The sequence below is a fragment of the Oncorhynchus masou genome, chromosome 30 (genome assembly GCF_036934945.1).
Source record: "Oncorhynchus masou masou isolate Uvic2021 chromosome 30, UVic_Omas_1.1, whole genome shotgun sequence".
Taxonomy (NCBI): domain Eukaryota; kingdom Metazoa; phylum Chordata; class Actinopteri; order Salmoniformes; family Salmonidae; genus Oncorhynchus; species Oncorhynchus masou.
This window is the reverse complement of record NC_088241.1, coordinates 51942975-51960787: the sequence shown is the minus strand read 5'-3', so window position 1 is coordinate 51960787 and position 17813 is coordinate 51942975. Positions and strand designations below refer to the sequence as shown.

At 44.3% G+C, this 17813-nt stretch overlaps 1 protein-coding gene across 1 annotated transcript in view; it reads right to left on the bottom strand.

The window, feature by feature from the left end:
* The window catches only part of LOC135522735 (catenin delta-2-like), a 401912-nt gene that overhangs the window by 88291 nt on the left and 295808 nt on the right, over positions 1–17813 (bottom strand). Inside the window, exon 15 of the mRNA XM_064949274.1 lies at positions 1011–1200. Coding sequence (XP_064805346.1) covers positions 1011–1200 — 190 coding nt within the window. The remainder of the gene's footprint in view (positions 1–1010; positions 1201–17813) is intronic.

Here is a 17813-nt window from a genome sequence, read left to right as displayed (position 1 = left end):
CACAGTATGTTGTAGAGCCACTACCTCCGGAGTTTCTCACACACAATGAAGGACACACACACAGTATGTTGTAGAGCCGCTACCTCCGGAGTTTCTCACACACAATGAAGGACACACACACAGTATGTTGTAGAGCCGCTACCTCCGGAGTTTCTCACACACAATGAAGGACACACACACAGTATGTTGTAGAGCCACTACCTCCGGAGTTTCTCACACACAATGAAGGACACACACACACATATGCGCACATGCACAGCACATGCACAACCCCACGTTTTGGCCTGCAACTGTTGCTATGGATACCTCCCAGAGTGAGAGCACAAGAAGGAGAGAGAGAGAGAGAGAAGGAGAGAGAGAGAGAGCGAGAGAGAGCGAGAGAGAGAGAGAGAGAGAGAGTGAGAGAGAGAGAGAGAGAGAGAGAGAGAGAGGAGAGAGAGAGAGAGAGCGAGAGAGAGAAGGAGAGAGAGAGCGAGAGAGCGAGAGAGAGATAGAGAGAGACAGAGACAGAGAGACAGAGAGACAGAGAGAGAGAGAGAGAGAGAGAGAGAAAGTCTTAAGTGAGGCTGTGCTTTGTATTCCTATAGACCCTTGGATCAGAAACATATGCCTTAATCATACCAGTACCACACAGCACACACACACCCGCTGCAAAGTTTTCACACTGCGTCGAAATGTCATTAAACATGATGACATGAATCATTCTCCTCTATTACATACACTGCAGTGTATTAATGAATCCATACCATTAACACAGAAATAATGAGTCCATTTCAACCATACTGTATGGTTTCTCATAAGGTTAGAGGGAGATGGAGGGGAGACAGGGGTGTGTGTGTGGTGCTGGTTTAAACACCAACACACAGAAAAAATACTTCAGCGGCAACAAACCACTCCAACTGGAATATGGTCCTCACGCAAAACGAGGTGTGTGAAGGCACAAGGACAGGAGCACTCACCGAGGCAGTCGATGCCGTTACTGTGTGTGTGTCTGCATGTGTGTGACTCACCTGAGGCAGCCGGTGGCATTGCGAAGCACCTGGGAGGTGTGTGTGTGTTGCTTGCGGTCGTCATGGAGATTGTGGGAGGAGTCCCAGGAGGAAGAGTGGGGGATGATGACGCTATTGGTCAGAACGGCCAACGCATCCTGGATGATTGGCATCTTCAGGGCGTCACACGATGACAGGTTCCACAACACACCTGAGGACACACACACACATACAGCTGGGTTAAAATACAGATAAAGAACATGCTGTCTTTGAGGAGGAACAGCCATCATTAAATGTACATGCTCAGAACCATCTGACATCTGTCTCTTAGCAACAGTTAATCATATGATGCAGCCATTGTTATTCTGTCTCTTTCCACGCAAACAACCCAGCTTTAAACTTGAAGCCCTCCCTGGCTCCCTCTCTCTCTGTGACGGTATGTGGGTCGAGCAGCTTCAATTGGAGAGACACTTGTGTCACTAATTAAGATTGGAACCCAACACAAAGACAGGAGATTTATTTCACTGAATTAAAAATGTGTAGTTTACACAGCTTTCCTGAGAGGAGGAAGGAAGGCAGAAAGCGGATGCGACAAGAGAGAAATAAGGGTTTTTATGGCCAATTTAATATGAAAGCACTGCTCTGTGCACAAAGAACACTCAATTACACAATCAACAGCGTCTTGACTGAGGTTTAGTTTCCATCAAGACCAAGACTGAATGAACATTAAGCTGGTTTAAAAACAGTTTGAGGACCATTCACATCTGTTGGTAAGTCTTAAAATAGAATAGAATAACAAACGATTGGTGGCTCCTGTCTCCCCTCAGCTATGATGTATCTATTAGGCTGTGGGACAGGCCAGAGAACCACATCGATCAACTATGATGTAATTAACATAAGAATTATAATAATCAAGATTGCCAACGGGACAATCAGTAACCACAAGAATCAAGGGTCAAAATAACCATACAATGTCCCTCATAGCAGGCAGCAATGTAGTGTGTTGCCAAATCACAGCTCTCTGCGTCCTACCCCAACAGGATGGGTAGCCTATTCTCACCAGAGAGGTCTATGAAACTTTGAATAACGGTTTGAATTTTGGGGAAATGACACTCTCTAATTGTTTGACATTTTGTCAGGACCTTAGGTCTCTCTATCTCTCTGTCCACTCCCTTCAAATACACACACTGACTCAACCCACTCAACCAACCCACATATAAGCACACACACACACATTCTAACAACAACACTCTTAGCCTGCGGGAGGTAGGCTGCGGTCAGATGGTGGAACAGATGTCTTCTCTCTGACGGGTGAGAGGAGGGCTGGCATCCTATTGGTGGACGGTGACACGCACTCCTCATTAACATTCCAAACATGCTAATTAGTGCTCCCTCCGGGTCTGGCTAACCATCTCACAGACAGACAGACAGACAGACAGACAGACAGACAGACAGACAGACAGACAGACAGACAGAGATAAAGAGAGCGAGATAGAGATAAAGAGAGGGGGGTGCAGAGGCCAAACTGACACAGCAGCAGAGGAGAGGAGAGACATTGTTTAATTCTTCTTCTCCAATCAGATCTATTCTGTCCAGTTGAATGCTTATCACTGTCTGCCATTTTCATGGTCAATACACAGTTTATAACAGCTTTCAGCGGTCACACGTCCTCGCGGGCCACTTTATAGTTTACCGCCAATGTTAGCATACTGGAACTGTATTGTGTAGCAGTGTATAGACTACAGCTGTATTGTGCAATTGTAATAAGTGTTCTACTATACTGCATTATCCTTCTAGTTAGATGTAATAGAAACCTATTACATACTGCATACCATTTAAGCAGTCAGTACTGTATTCACAAGCCTTATTTCATTACATTTACCCTGCATCCTGTGGTAAACTAAGCTGATTATGCATCTTGTAGTCATAATTGCATATTATTGTGCCCTACAATAGAGTCACACTTAGGTTGGAGTCCGTAAAACTAGTTTTTCAAACACTCCACAAATTTCTTGTTAACAAACTATAGTTTTGGCAAGTCGGTTAGGACATCTACTTTGTGAAAGTCATTTCCCCCCAAATTGTTTCAACAGATTATTTCACTTATAATTCACTGTATCACAATTTCAGTGGGTCAGAAGGTTACACTAAGTTGCCTGTGCCTTTAAACAACTTGGAAAATTCCAGAAAATGATGTAATGGCTTTAGAAGCTTCTGGTAGGGTAATTGATATCATTTGAGTCAATTGGAGGTGTACCTGCGGATGTATTTCAAGGCGTACCTTCAAACTCAGTCATGGGAAAATCAAAAGAAATCAGCCAAGACCTCAGAAAAAAATTGTAGACCTCCACAAGTCTGGTTCATCCTTGGGAGCAATTTCCAAATGCCTGAAGGTGCCACATTCATCTGTACAAACAATAGTACGCAAGTATAAACACCATGGGACCACACAGCCGTCATATCGCTCAGGAAGGAGAGGCGTTCTGCCTCCTAGAGATGAATGTACTTTGGTGCGAAAAGTGCAAATCAATCCCAGAACAACAGCAAAGGACCTTGTGATGATACTGGAGGAAACAGGTCCAAAAGTATCTATATCCACAGTAAACCGAGAACTATGTCAACACCTAAAAGGCCACTCAGCAAGGAAGAAGCCATCGCTCCAAAACCGCCATAAAAAAGCCAGACTACGGTTTGCAACTGCACATGGGGACAAAGATCGTACTTTTTGGAGAAATGTCCTCTTGCCTGATGAAACAAAAATAGAACTGTTTGGCCATAATGACCATCATTGTGTTTGGAGGAAAAAAGGGGAGTCTTGTAAGCCGAAGAACACCATCCCAAACGTCAAGCACGGGAGTGGCAGCATCATGTTGTGGGGGTGCTTTGCTGCGGGAGGGACTGGTGCACTTCACAAAATAGATGGTATCATGGTATCATGATGAGGGAAAATTATGTGGATATATTAAAGCAACATCTCAAGATATCAGGCAGGAAGTTAAAGCTTGGTCGCAAATGGGTCTTCCAAATGGACAATGACCCCAAGCATACTTCCAAAGTTGTGGCAAAATCGCTTAACGACAACAAAGTCAAGGTATTGGAGTAGCCATCACAAAGCTCTGACCTCAATCCTATAGACAATTTGTGGGCAGATCTGAAAAAGTGTGTGCGCGCACTTAAAAACGGAAATAAATAATTCTCTCTACTATTATTCTGACATTTCACATTCTTAAAATAAAGTGGTGATCCTAACTGACCTAAGACATGTTATTTTTACTAGGATTAAAAGTCAGGAATTGTGAAAAACTGAGTTTAAATGTATTTGGCTAAGATGTATGTAAACTTTCCGACTTCAACTGTATGTCCTTTTTTCTATTCCTTGTAGAACCACATCCTCCAGTTGTTCATTAAAGGACCCTAAAGACCACCAGCCCTTGGTTTATGGTGGTGATGAGGTGGCAAGCCAATTGAGATAGCACCCATACTGCTCTAGCCGGCAGCCTTGTGGCAATTCAGTGTATTCAACCTTGCAACCTAGCTTAGCTATCAGAACACAGGTTTACACTGCCTTAATTAGCGATAGGCGTTCCGTTAAAGGGACAGTTGTTAATTATGCAGCGCGTTATGTCAAGATCGCAGATTTTAGAGAAACATCAAATGTTGGTAAATACAAGTGTCTTATATTGGCTGAAAGCTTAAATTCTTGTCAATATAACTGCACTGTCAATTTACAGTAGCTATTACTGTGAGGAAATGCCATGCTATTGTTTGAGGAGAGCTCCAAACAACAAAACACTTTTTTCAACGTGATTGGTTTGATAAATTCTCCTCTTAAGGTGAAATGTGCACTTACATTCTGAAATATTGCTCTGATTTATCATCCAAAGGGTCCCAGAGATAACATGAAGTGTCGTTTTGTTAGATAAAATAATTTTTCATATCCTAAAAAAGCTCATATAGCACGCACAGTCGATTTTGTACTTCCACTCATTCAATTTGCAACGAAAGGAATCTGTGAAAATCTCACCCTAAACGTTGTTTGAACGAGTCAAATCACATTCGTATGTATTCCTCAGGGATCCTAGAAGGTAACAAGACTTCACTATTTCCTTAGGGGTGTAGTATATCCTATAGGACACCATATTTGGTGAGAGAGCGACACCTGAAAATGTCTCATTCACGATTTGCCCAAATGTACCTGGGGACTTGACTCGAAAAGTCTTGTTTTTCACTCATTTTTCAAGTTATCCATCTGAAACTTTGCACATACACTGATGCCATCTTGTGGACACTATCGGAATTACAACCACAGAGATGGCTATAACTATGACTTTTCTCATGCATTTCAAAGATGGTGGTAGAAAAAGATCAGTTTTTTCTTTGTATTGTATTTTCTTCTACCAGATCTATTGTGTTATATTCTCCTACATTCAATTCACATTTCAAAAAACTTCAAAGTGCTTCCTTTCAAATGGTACCAATAATGTGCATATCCTTGCTTCCCGCGCCTATTTCACACACCAGAGATATTAGGTCAATCATTGAACAACTGTGGCCCCATAAAAAGATGTTACGGTGAAAACACGGTGAACTTCTGTGAGTACAATGTTTACTGTTAATTTTTATTGTTTATTTCTTTGTTTATTATCTAACATTTGTTTCCCATGCCAATTAAACCCTTGAATTGAATTGAGAGAGAGGGAGATGGAGAGAGATAGATAGAGAGAGAGATGGAGAGGTGGAGAGAGAGAGAGAGAGAGAGAGATGGAGAGGTGGAGAGAGAGATAGATAGAGACCGTGGTAGACTCTTCATTGATCTAGACTAGAGGAAGGACAACCCGTCCATCACTGTGACTTTGGCCAAGTTCATATCTCCTGCGCACACACACACACACACACACACACACACACACACACACACACACACACACACACACACACACACACACACACACACACACACACACACACACACACACACACACACACTCCTGTCGACCGTAGAAACAAGAACATAGATCTGAAACGCATCACTAGGCACAAGGTTTCCATGGGGACCCAATCATGTGACCACTGGCTTGTGGTTAGTGTGTGTGTTTCCCTAAGGACTAGGATTGTAAGAGTTGGAGGACAGTTTTTAGGAAAGAGAGAGATGATTGCATGACTTCATAAATAAATCATTTCACAAATACGTTAAGACGATGGGTCTGAAGTGGTTATGTTTTATCAACCATAGGATCTCTGTCTGGTCTGATTCACCAGTCTCATATTCCCTGACATTAAACCTCGCATAGACCACAACACTAACCACTGGATGTAAAGTATCATATTTCCTCCACAGTCTGGTGGGGTGTTAGGCCTGTGTTTTAGATATTTAAATGGGCAGAGATGAGACTGGGTCTTGGGCTGGGGTATAGTGTAGCCCATATCTGGATGCCTGTTGTATATCCTCTGTGAGCAGAACTGCTATCACCAGCCTAGACTCAGACAGTAAATTAAAGCAGTAAATTCTCCCTGAGTCACAGAGACTGGCCATGCATAACACTGCTTCAGAGTTAGCCAGGAAGAGGAAGAGACAGAGAGAGAGAGAGAGAGAGAGAGAGAGAGAGAGAGAGAGAGCGAGAGAGAGAGAGAGATAGCAAGAGAGAGAGAGAGAGAGAGGGGGGAGAGAGAGAGAGAGGGAGAGGGAGATTGAGAGACAGACAGAGAGAGAGCAAGAGAGAGAGAGCAAGAGAGAGAGATAGAGAGAGAGACAGAGAGACAGAGACAGACAGAGAGACAGAGACAGAGAGAGACAGAGACAGAGAGAGAGAGAGAGAGAGAGAGGGAGAGGGAGAGGACAGAGACAGAGAGGGAGAGAGAGAGCGAGAGAGCGTGAGAGAGAGGAGCGAGAGAGGGGTAGAGAGAGAGATAGAGGTAGATAGACAGTGAGAGGGCAGGAGAGGGAAAGAGAGAGAGAGAGGAGTGAGAGAGTGGTAGAGAAAGAGCGATAGAGGGGTAGAGAGACAGTGAGAGGGCGAGAGAGGGAAATAGAGAAAGAGAGAGAGAGAGGAGTGAGAGAGAGAAAGAGAGAGAGATAGAGGGGTAGAGAGAGATAGAGAGGAGTGAGAGAAAGAGAGGGGTAGAGAAACAGTGAGAGGGTGAGAGAGGGAAAGAGAGAGAGAGAGGAGCGAGAGGGAAAGAGAGAGAGGGGTAGAGAGAGAGACAGAGAGGTAGAGAGACAGTGAGAGGGCAGGAGAGGGAAAGAGAGAGAGGAGTGAGAGAGTGGTAGAGAAAGAGAGATAGAGGGGTAGAGAGACAGTGAGAGGGCAGGAGAGGGAAAGAGAGAGAGAGAGATGAGCGAGAGAGGGGTAGAGAGAGAGATAGAGGGGTAGAGAGACAGTGAGAGGGTGAGAGAGGGAAAGAGAGAGAGACGAGCGAGAGAGGGAAAGAGATAGAGGGGTAGAGAGAGAGAGGGGGGTAGAGAGAGAGAGAGGAGTGAGAGAAAGAGAGAGGGTTAGAGAGACAGTGAGAGGGAGAGAGGGAAAGAGAGAGAGAGATCTACTATTGACTGTTACCATTTTATTGTTATTATTTTTGTATTTAATTTTGTATTATTATTTACTACCATTTTATATTATTATTTGCTATCATTTATAATTTTGTTACAATGTATATTGTATACATTGTTGCTTTGGAAATATTGACACAATGTTTTTCAAGCCAATAAAGCAGCTTGAATTTGAATTTAAATTTGAGAGAGGAGCGAGAGGGAAAGAGAGAGAGGAGTAGAGAGAGAGAGAGGAGTGACAGAAAGAGAGAGGGGTAGAGAGGCAGTGAGAGGGCGAGAGAGAGAGAGGGCGAGAGAGGGAAAGAGAGAGAGAGAGAGAGAGAGGGGTAGAGAGACGGTGAGAGGGCGAGAGTGGGAAAGAGAGAGAGAGAGGGTTAGAGAGACAGTGGGAGGATGAGAGAGAGAGAGAGAGAGAGAGAGAGAGAGAGAGAGAGAGAGAGGGCGAGAGGGCGAGAGGGGTAGAGAGACAGTGAGAGGGCGAGAGAGAGAGAGGGAGAGAGAGAGAGAGAGAGAGAGAGAGAGAGCTATACTAAAACTCTTTAACATCATCCCTAGCTCTGGCATCTTCCCCAATATTTGGAACCAAGGACTGATCACCCCAATCCACAAAAATGGAGACAAACCCCAATAACTACCGTGGAATATGCGTCAACAGTAACCTTGGGAAAATCCTCTATTGGCTTTTTACCAAATTACCGTACAACAGACCATGTATTCACCCTGCACACCCTAATTGACAAACAAACAAATCAAAACAAATGCAAAGTCTTCTCATGCTTTGTTGATTTCAAAAAAGCCTTCGACTCAATTTGGCATGAGGGTCTGCTATACAAACTGATGGAAAGTGGTGTTGGGGGTAAAACATACAACATAATAAAATCCATGTACATAAACAACAAGTGTGCGGTTAAAATTGGCAAAAAACACACAAATTTCTTCACACAGGGTCGTGGGGTTAGACAGGGATGCAGCTTAAGCCCCACCCTCTTCAACATATATATCAACGAATTGGCGCGGGCACTAGACAAGTCTGTGACACCCGGCCTCACCCTACTAGAATCCAAAGTCAAATGTCTGCTGTTTGCTGATGATCTGGCACTTCTGTCACCAACCAAGGAGGGCCTACAGCAGCACCTAGATCTTATGCACAGATTCTGTCAGACCTGGGCCCTGACAGTAAATCTCAGTAAGACCAAAATAATGGTGTTCCAAAAAAGGTCCAGTCACCAGGACCACAAATACAAATTCCATCTAGACACTGTTGCCCTAGAGCACACAAAAAACTATACATACCTTGGCCTAAACATCAGCGCCACAGGTAACTTCCACAAAGCTCTGAACGATCTGAGAGTCAAGACAAGAAGGGCATTCTATGCCATCAAAAGGAACATAAATGTCAACATACCAATTAGGATTTGGCTAAAAATACTTGAATCAGTCATAGAGCCCATTGCCCTTTATGGTTGTGAGGTCTGGGGTCCGCTCACCAACCAAGACTTCACAAAATGGGACAAACACCAAATTGAGACTCTGCCCGCAGAATTCTGCAAAAATATCCTCCATGTACAACATAGAACCCCAAATAATGCATGCAGAGCAGAATTAGGCCGATACCCACTAATTATCAAAATCCAGAAAAGAGCCGTTAAATTCTATAACCACCTAAAAGGAAGCGATTCCCAAACCTTCCACAACAAAGCCATCACCTACAGAGAGATGAACCTGGAGAAGAGTCCCCTAAGCAAGCTGGTCCTGGGGCTCTGTTCACAAACACAAATACACCCTACAGAGCCCCAGGACAGCAGCACAATTAGACCCAACCAAATCATGAGAAAACAAAAAGATAATTACTTGACACATTGGAAAGAATTAACAAAAAAACAGAGCAAACTAGAATGCTATTTGGCCCTACGCAGACAGTACACAGCGGCAGAATACCTGACCACTGTGACTGACCCAAAATTAAGGAAAGCTTTGACTATGTACAGACTCAGCGAGCATAGCCTTGCTATTGAGAAAGTCTGCCATAGGCAGACATGGCTCTCAAGAGAAGACAGGCTATGTGCTCACTGCCCATAAAATGAGGTGGAAACTGAGCTGCACTTCCTAACCTCCTGCCCAATGTATGACCATATTAGAGAGACATATTTCCTTCAGATTACACAGATCCACAAAGAATTCGAAAACAAATCCAATTTTGAAAAACTCCCATATCTACTGGGTGAAATTCCAGTGTGCCATCAGAGCAGCAAGATTTGTGACTTGTTGCCACGAGAAAAGGTCAACCAGTGAAGAACACACACCATTGTAAATACAACCCATATCTATGCTTATTTATTTTATCTTGTGTCCTTTACCATTTGTACATTGTTAAAACACTGTATATATATATATAATATGACATTTGTAATGTCTTTATTGTTTTGAAACTTCTGTATGTGTGATGTTTACTGTAAATTTTTATTGTTTATTTCACTTTATATATTCACTTTATATATCATCTACCTTACTTGCTTTGGCAATGTTAACACATGTTTCCCATGCCAATAAAGCCCTTGAATTGAATTGAGAGAGAGAGGGAAAGCGAGAGAGAGGGGTAGAGAGACAGTGAGAGGGCGAGAGAGGGCAAGAGAGGGAGCGAGTGAGGGAAAGAGAGAGAGAAGGGCAGAGAAACAGTGAGAGGGCAAGAGAGAGAAAGTGAGAGAGGAGTGAAAGAGGGAAAGGGAGAGAGATAGAGGGGTAGAGAGACAGTGAGTGGGCAGGAGAGGGAAAGAGAGAGAGAGATGTGCGAGAGAGATAGAGGGGTAGAGAGACAGTGAGAGGGTGAGAGCGGGAAAGAGAGAGAGAGGGGGGAGAGAGAGAAATAGAGGGGTAGAGAGACAGTGAGAGGGCAAGAGAGGGAAAGAGAGAGAGAGAGGTAGAGAGAGATAGAGGGGTAGAGAGAGAGAGGAGTGAGAGAGAGAGAGACAGTGAGAGGGCGAGAAAGGGAAAGAGAGAGAGAGAGAGGGGTAGAGACAGTGAGAGGGCGAGAGAGGAGGGCGAGAGAGGGCGAGAGAGGGAAAGAGAGAGAGAGGGGTAGAGAGAGATAGAGAGAGAGAGTGGTAGAGACAGTGAGAGGGCGAGAGAGGGAAAGAGAGAGAGGGGTAGAGAGAGAGAGAGAGAGGGGAGTGAGAGAGAGAGAGAGGGGGAGTGAGAGAGAGGAGTGAGAGAGAGCGAGAGAGAGGGGTAGAGAGAAAGTGAGAGGGCGAGAGAGAGGGAGTGAGAGGACGAGAGAGGGAAAGAGAGAGAGAGAGGGGTAGAGGGACCGTGAGAGGGCGAGAGAGAGAGAGAGAGAGAGAGAGAGAGAGAGAGAGAGAGAGAGAGAGGGGTAGAGAGACAGTGAGAGGGTGAGAGAGAGAGAGAGAGAGAGAGAGAGGGGGGTAGAGAGACAGTGAGAGGGAGAGAGAGAGAGAGAGCGAGAGAGAGAGGGGTAGAGAGAAAGTGAGAGGGCGAGAGAGAGAGAGAGAGCGAGAGAGAGAGAGAGGGGTAGAGAGAAAGTGAGAGGGCGAGTGATTCACTACGGTGAATCACTAGACAATACAGAAAAACACTACGGAAAAAAAAGGAACAGCACATCACAAATCAACTCAATGTAATAGAAGAATCCATAGACTCTAACCACTTCTGGGAAAATTGGAAAACACTAAACAAACAACAACACGAAGAATTATCTATCCAAAATGGAGATGTATGGGTAAACCACTTCTCCAATCTGTTTGGCTCTATAACAAAGAATAAAGAGCAAAAACATATACATGATCAAATACAAATTTTAGAATCAACTATTAAAGACCCCCATGAACCCACTGGATTCTCCAATTACCTTGAATGAGTTACAGGACAAAATAAAAACCCTCCAACCCAAAAAGGCATGTGGTGTTGATGGTATCCTTAATGAAATGATCAAATATACAGATAACAAATTCCAATTGGCTATACTAAAACATTAACATCATCCTTAGCTCTGGCATCTTCCCCAATATTATGAACCAAGGACTGATCACCCCAATCCACAAAAGAGGAGACAAATTTGACCCCAATAACTACCGTGGAATATGCGTCAACAGTAACCTTGAGAAAATCCTCTGCATTACTGAGCAAATGTCAAATTGGCTTTTTACCAAATTACCGTACAACAGACCATGTATTAACCCTACACACCCTAATTGACAACCAAACAAACCAAAACAAAGGCAAAGTCTTCTCATGCTTTGTTGATTTAAAAAAAGCCTTTGACTCAATTTGGCATGAGGGTCTGCTATACAAATTGATGGAAAGTTGTGTTGGGGGTAAAACATACGACATTATAAAATCCATGTACACAAACAACAAGTTTGCGGTTAAAATGGGCAAAAAAACACACACATTTCTTCACACAGGGTCGCGGGGTGAGACAGGGATGCAGCATAAGCCTCACCCTCTTCAACATATTGTCACGACTTCCGCCGAAGTTGGCTCCCCTGCCTGTTCGGGCGGTGCTCGGCGGTCGTTGTTACCGTCCTACTAGCCACTACCGATCCCTTTTTCGTTTGTCTGTTGGTTTTGTCTTATTAGTTTCACCTGTGTGTATTTTAGTTTAATTAGCGTCCTTATATATAGTAGGTTGTCCCGCCCTTGTTTTGTGCGGGATTGTTTTTGTTACTCTGTTGTATGGTGGTTTTCGTGTATGTATTCGCCGGACTATTGTAGTCCTGTGTTTGTGCTGGTCAATTGTATGCGCCCTGTGTGTTGGCATGACCGTTTTTGTGCGCCGGAGAATAAATTGACAATCTACTGAACCCTGCTCTCCGCGCCTGATTCCACCCACCACTCCTAGTAAATCGTGACACATATATATCAATGAATTAGCGCGGGCACTAGAAAGGTCTGTAGCACCCGGCCTCACCCTACTAGAATCCGAAGTCAAATGTCTACTGTTTGCTGATGATCTGGTGCTTCTGTCACCAACCAAGGAGGGCCTACAGCAGCAACTAGATCTTCTGCACAGATTCTGTCAGACCTGGGCCCTGACAGCAAATCTCAGTAAGACCAAAATAATGGTGTTCCAAAAAAGGTCCAGTCGTCAGGACCACAACTACAAATTCCATCTAGACACTGTTGCCCTAGAGCACACAAAAAAACTATACATACCTCAGTCTAAACATCAGCGCCACAGGTAACTTCCACAAAGCTGTGAACGATCTGAGAGACAAGGCAAGAAGGGCATTCTATGCCATCAAAAGGAACATAAATTTCAACATACCAATTAGGACCTGGCTAAAAATACTTGAATCAGTCATAGAGCCCATTGCCCTTTATGGTTGTGAGGTTTGGGGTCAGCTCACCAACCAAGACTTCACAAAATGGGAAAAACACCAAATTGAGACTCTGCATGCAGAATTCTGCAAAAATATCCTCAGTGTACAACGTAGAACACCAAATAATGCATGCAGAGCAGAATTAGGCCAATACCCACTAATTATTAAAATCCAGAAAAGAGACGTTAAATTCTACAACCACCAAAAAGGAAGTGAATCCCAAACCTTCCATAACAAAGCCATCACCTACAGAGAGATGAACCTGGAGAAGAGTCCCCTAAGCAAGCTGGTCCTGGGGCTCTGTTCACAAACACAAACACACCCCACAGAGCCCCAGGACAGGACAAAAAGAAAAAAAAGATAATTACTTGACACATTGGAAAGAATTACTAAAAAAACAGAGCAAACTATAATGCTATTTGGCCCTAAACAGAGAGTACACAGTGACAGAATACATGAACACTGTGACTGACACAAAATTAAGGAAAGCTTTGACTATGTACAGACTCAGTGAGCATAGCCTTGCTATTGAGAAAGGCCGCCATAGGCAGACATGGCTCTCAAGAGAAGACAGGCTATGTGCTCACTGCCCACAAAATGAGCTGAACTTCGTGACCTGAGAGAGAGAGAGGAGTAGAGAGACAGTGAGAGGGCGAGAGAGAGATAGAGAGAGGGGTAGAGAGAGAGTGAGAGAGAGAGAGAGAGAGAGGTAGAGAGACAGTGAAAGGGCGAGAGAGAGATAGAGAGAGGGGTAGAGAGTTGAGAGAGAGAGAGAGAGAGAGAGAGAGAGAGGTAGAGAGACAGTGAAAGGGCGAACCCAGATAGAGAGAGAGGGGGGTGGTAGAGAGAGAGAGGGGGGGTAGAGAGACAGTGAGAGGGTGAGAGAGAGAGAGAGAGAGAGCGGGGAAGAGAGACAGTGAAAGGGTGAGAGAGAGATAGAGAGAGGGGTAGAGAGACAGTGAGAGGGTGAGAGAGACAGAGAGGGGTAGAGAGACAGTGAGAGGGCGAGAGAGAGCTAGAGAGAGGGGTAGAGATACATTTAAAGGGTGAGGGAGATGTAGAGAGAGAGAGGGGTAGAGAGACAGTGACAGAGCGAGAGAGAGAGAGAGAGAGAGGAGGGTAGAGAGACAGTGAGAGGGCAAGAGAGAGAGAGAGGGGTAGAGAGAGAGAGAGGGGTAGAGACAGTGAGAGGGCGAGAGAGATAGAGAAAGGGGTAGAGAGAGAGAGAGAGAGGGGTAGAGAGACAGTGAAAGGGCGAGAGAGAGATAGAGAGAGAGAGAGGTAGAGAGACAGTGAGAGGGCGAGAGAGAGATAGAGAGAGGGGTAGAGAGAGAGACAGAGAGAGAGAGAGTTTAGAGAGACAGTAAAAGGGTGAGAGAGAGATAGAGAGAGAGAGGGGGGTAGAGAGACAGTGAGAGGGTGAGAGAGAGAGAGAGAGAGAGGGGTAGAGAGACAGTGAAAGGGTGAGAGAGATAGAGAGAGGGGTAGTGAGAGAGGGGGGTAGAGAGACAGTGAGAGGGTGAGAGAGGGGTAGAGACAGTGAGAGGGTGAGAGAGAGAGAGAGAGAGAGAGAGAGAGAGAGAGAGAGAGAGGGGTAGAGAGACAGTGAAAGGGCGAGAGAGAGAGAGAGCGAGCGAGAGAGAGATATAGAGAGAGGGGTAGAGAGATAATGAGAGGGCGAGAGAGAGAGAGAGAGGTAGAGAGACAGTGAGAGGGTGAGAGAGAGATAGAGAGTGGGGTAGAGAGAGAGAGAGATGGGGATAGAGAGACAGTGAGAGGGTGTGAGAGAGAGAGGGAAGGGTAGAGAGACATTTAAAGGGTGAGAGAGAGATGTAGAGAGAGAGAGGGGTAGAGAGACAGTGAGAGAGCGAGAGAGAGATAGAGAGAGAGAGAGAGTAGAGACACAGTGAGAGGGCTAGAGAGAGAGAGAGAGGGGGGTAGAGAGAGAGAGGGGTAGAGAGAGAGAGAGAGAGAGAGAGAGAGAGAGAGAGAAAGAGAGAAAGAGAGAAAGAGAGAGAGAGGGGGTAGGAGAGAGAAATAGGGGTAGAGAGATAGAGAGAGGGGTAGAGAGAGAGAAAAAGGGCAAGAGAGAGGTAGAGAGAGGGGTAGAGAGACAGTGACAGGGAGAGAGAGATGGAGAGAGAGAGAATCATGAGAAAACAAAAAGTAAATTACTTGACACATTGGAAAGAATTAACAAAAAACAGAGCAAACTAGAATGCTATTTGGCCCTACACAGAGAGTACACAGCGGCATAATACCTGACCACTGTGACTGACCCAAAAATAAGGAAAGCTTTGACTATGTACAGACTCAGCGAGCATAGCCTTGCTATTGAGAAAGGCCGCCGTAGGCAGACATGGCTCTCAAGAGAAGACAGGCTATGTGCTCACTGCCCATAAAATGAGGTGGAAACTGAGCTGCACTTCCTAACCTCCTGCCCAATGTATGACCATATTAGAGAGACATATTTCCCTCAGATTACACAGATCCACAAAGAATTCGAAAACAAATCCAATTTTGAAAAACTCCCATATCTACTGGGTGAAATTCCACAGTGTGCCATCAGAGCAGCAAGATTTGTGACCTGTTGCCACGAGAAAAGGGCAACCAGTGAAGAACACGCACCATTGTAAATACAACCCATATTTATGTTTATTTATTTTATCTTGTGTCCTTTACCATTTGTACATTGTTAAAACACTGTATATATATATATATATAATATGACATTTGTAATGTCTTTATTGTTTTGAAACGTCTGTATGTGTGATGTCTACTGTTAATGTTTATTGTTTATTTCACTTTATATATTATCTACCTTACTTGCTTTGGCAATGTTAACACATGTTACCCATGCCAATAAAGCCCTTGAATTGAATTGAATTGAATTGAGAGAGAGAGGGGTAGAGAGACAGTGAAAGGGCGAGAGAGAGATAGAGAGAGGGGTAGCTAGAGAGAGAAAGAGGGGGGTAGAGAGACAGTGAGAGGGCGAGAGAGAGAGAGAGAGAGAGAGAGGTAGAGAGACAGTGAGAGGGCAAGAGAGAGATATAGAAAGGGGTAGAGAGAGAGAGAGAGAGGTATAGAGACAGTGAGAGGGCGAGAGAGGGATACAGAGAGGGGTAGAGAGAGAGAGGGGGGTAGAGAGACAGTGAGAGGGTGAGAGAGAGACAGAGAGAGAGAGAGAGAGAGAGAGAGAGAGAGAGAAAGTGGTAGAGACAGATAGAGAGAGGGGTAGAGAGAGAGAGGGGTAGAGAGACAGTGAGAGAGAGAGAGAGAGAGAGAGAGAGAGAGAGAGAGGGGTAGAGAAACAGTGAGAGGGCAAGAGAGAGACAGAGAGAGGGGTAGAGAGAGAGAGGGGTAGAGAGAGAGAGCGAGAGAGAGAGAGAGAGAGGGTTAGAGAGACAGTGAGTGTTTTTTTCCCCTCTGGGTGCACATGTGACATGCTGATAAAAATGTGGTAAACGTTTGCCTGCATTAAAGCCCCTTGCATCTAGGAGCGCCACTTCTGGGTGAGCATTTTCTTTTTTGCTTATGGCCTTATAGAGTTGGATGAGTGCGGTCTTAGTGCTAGTATCGGTCTGTGGTGGTAAATAGATGGCTACGAATAATATAGGTGAGAACTCCCTTGGTAGAGAGTGCGATCTACATCTTATCATAAGGTACTCTACCTCAGGCGAGCTAAACCTCAAGTCTTCTTTAATATTAGACATTGCGCAACATCTGTTATTGATAAATAAACACACACCCCCACCCCTCGTCTTACCAGACTGTTCTCTGTTCTGCCGGTGCATGGAAAATCCCGCAAGCTCTATATTATCTGCGTCGTCGTTCAGCCACGACTCGGTGAAACATAAGATATTACAGATTTTAATGTCCTGTTGGGAGGATAATTGTAATTGTAGGTCATCCAATTTTATTTTACAATGATTGCATGTTAGCCAGTAGAATGGATGGCAGTGGGAGTTTACTCGCTCGCCCACGGATTCTCAGAAGGCATCCCAACCTGCGCCCCCTTTTCCTGCATCTTTTCATCACGCAAATGACAGGGATTTGGGCCTGTTGCCAGGAAAGCAGTATATCCTTCTCGTCGGGACCCATTAAAAGAAAAAGCTGTCCAGAAGTCATTTTCGGTCATAAGAGACGGTAGCAGCAACATTGCGTGCAAAATAAGTAAAAAAATATGTTTCAAACTACGCAAAAAAAAGAACAATGTTTAGTAAAACGTATGTGGAATATCATGAATATCATGCTTTGCATATATAACTGGCTATCTAAGTTAAATATGAAGTTGTCGCTCAACAACATCAAGTTTATCAGGTATCCAGATAACATCAAGTTCTACTAAAGCACGTAGCTAACATTAGCTATCGTATTTAGCTAAAGTAAAGGCATGGCAGGCTGCAAATAACTATCTTTTCAAAGATATACGATTAAATAACCGTGATCGTTTTGAGGCCAAGAAAATACTAGTTACATTTGAACACTGCAGGAGACTCTTTGCTCATCTTCTTTGCCATCTTTCCTTTGTTTTTGTTTACTTTCAGAGAGCTATCAAATCTCAAAGCCCTCCTTTCATCCATTTTGAATGCAAAACTTTACAGTCCATTCATACTACATAAGAAGCCAAAACAGGTATGACATCCGGGCATTTAAAGCATACTTGATTTTGGAAATGTCACATACTATTCTTTGCACATTAAAACAGCCTACTATTTAGGATGCTAGTATAGGTATTCGCACACAAACATTGTTTTTGGCCCTCTGTGTCCTCAGTCTCCGTGGAGACTGTCTGACCGAGAGATGAGCGTTGTTGCTGTGAGGGAGGAGTCTGAGGTCAAACTGGACATGAGGGTCATGCTTCCTCTCACTTCCCTTATCTCTGAACAAAATAACGCTACAAAAGCAGCCTCTGTCTGTATTTGTGCCTTTGTTTTCGTG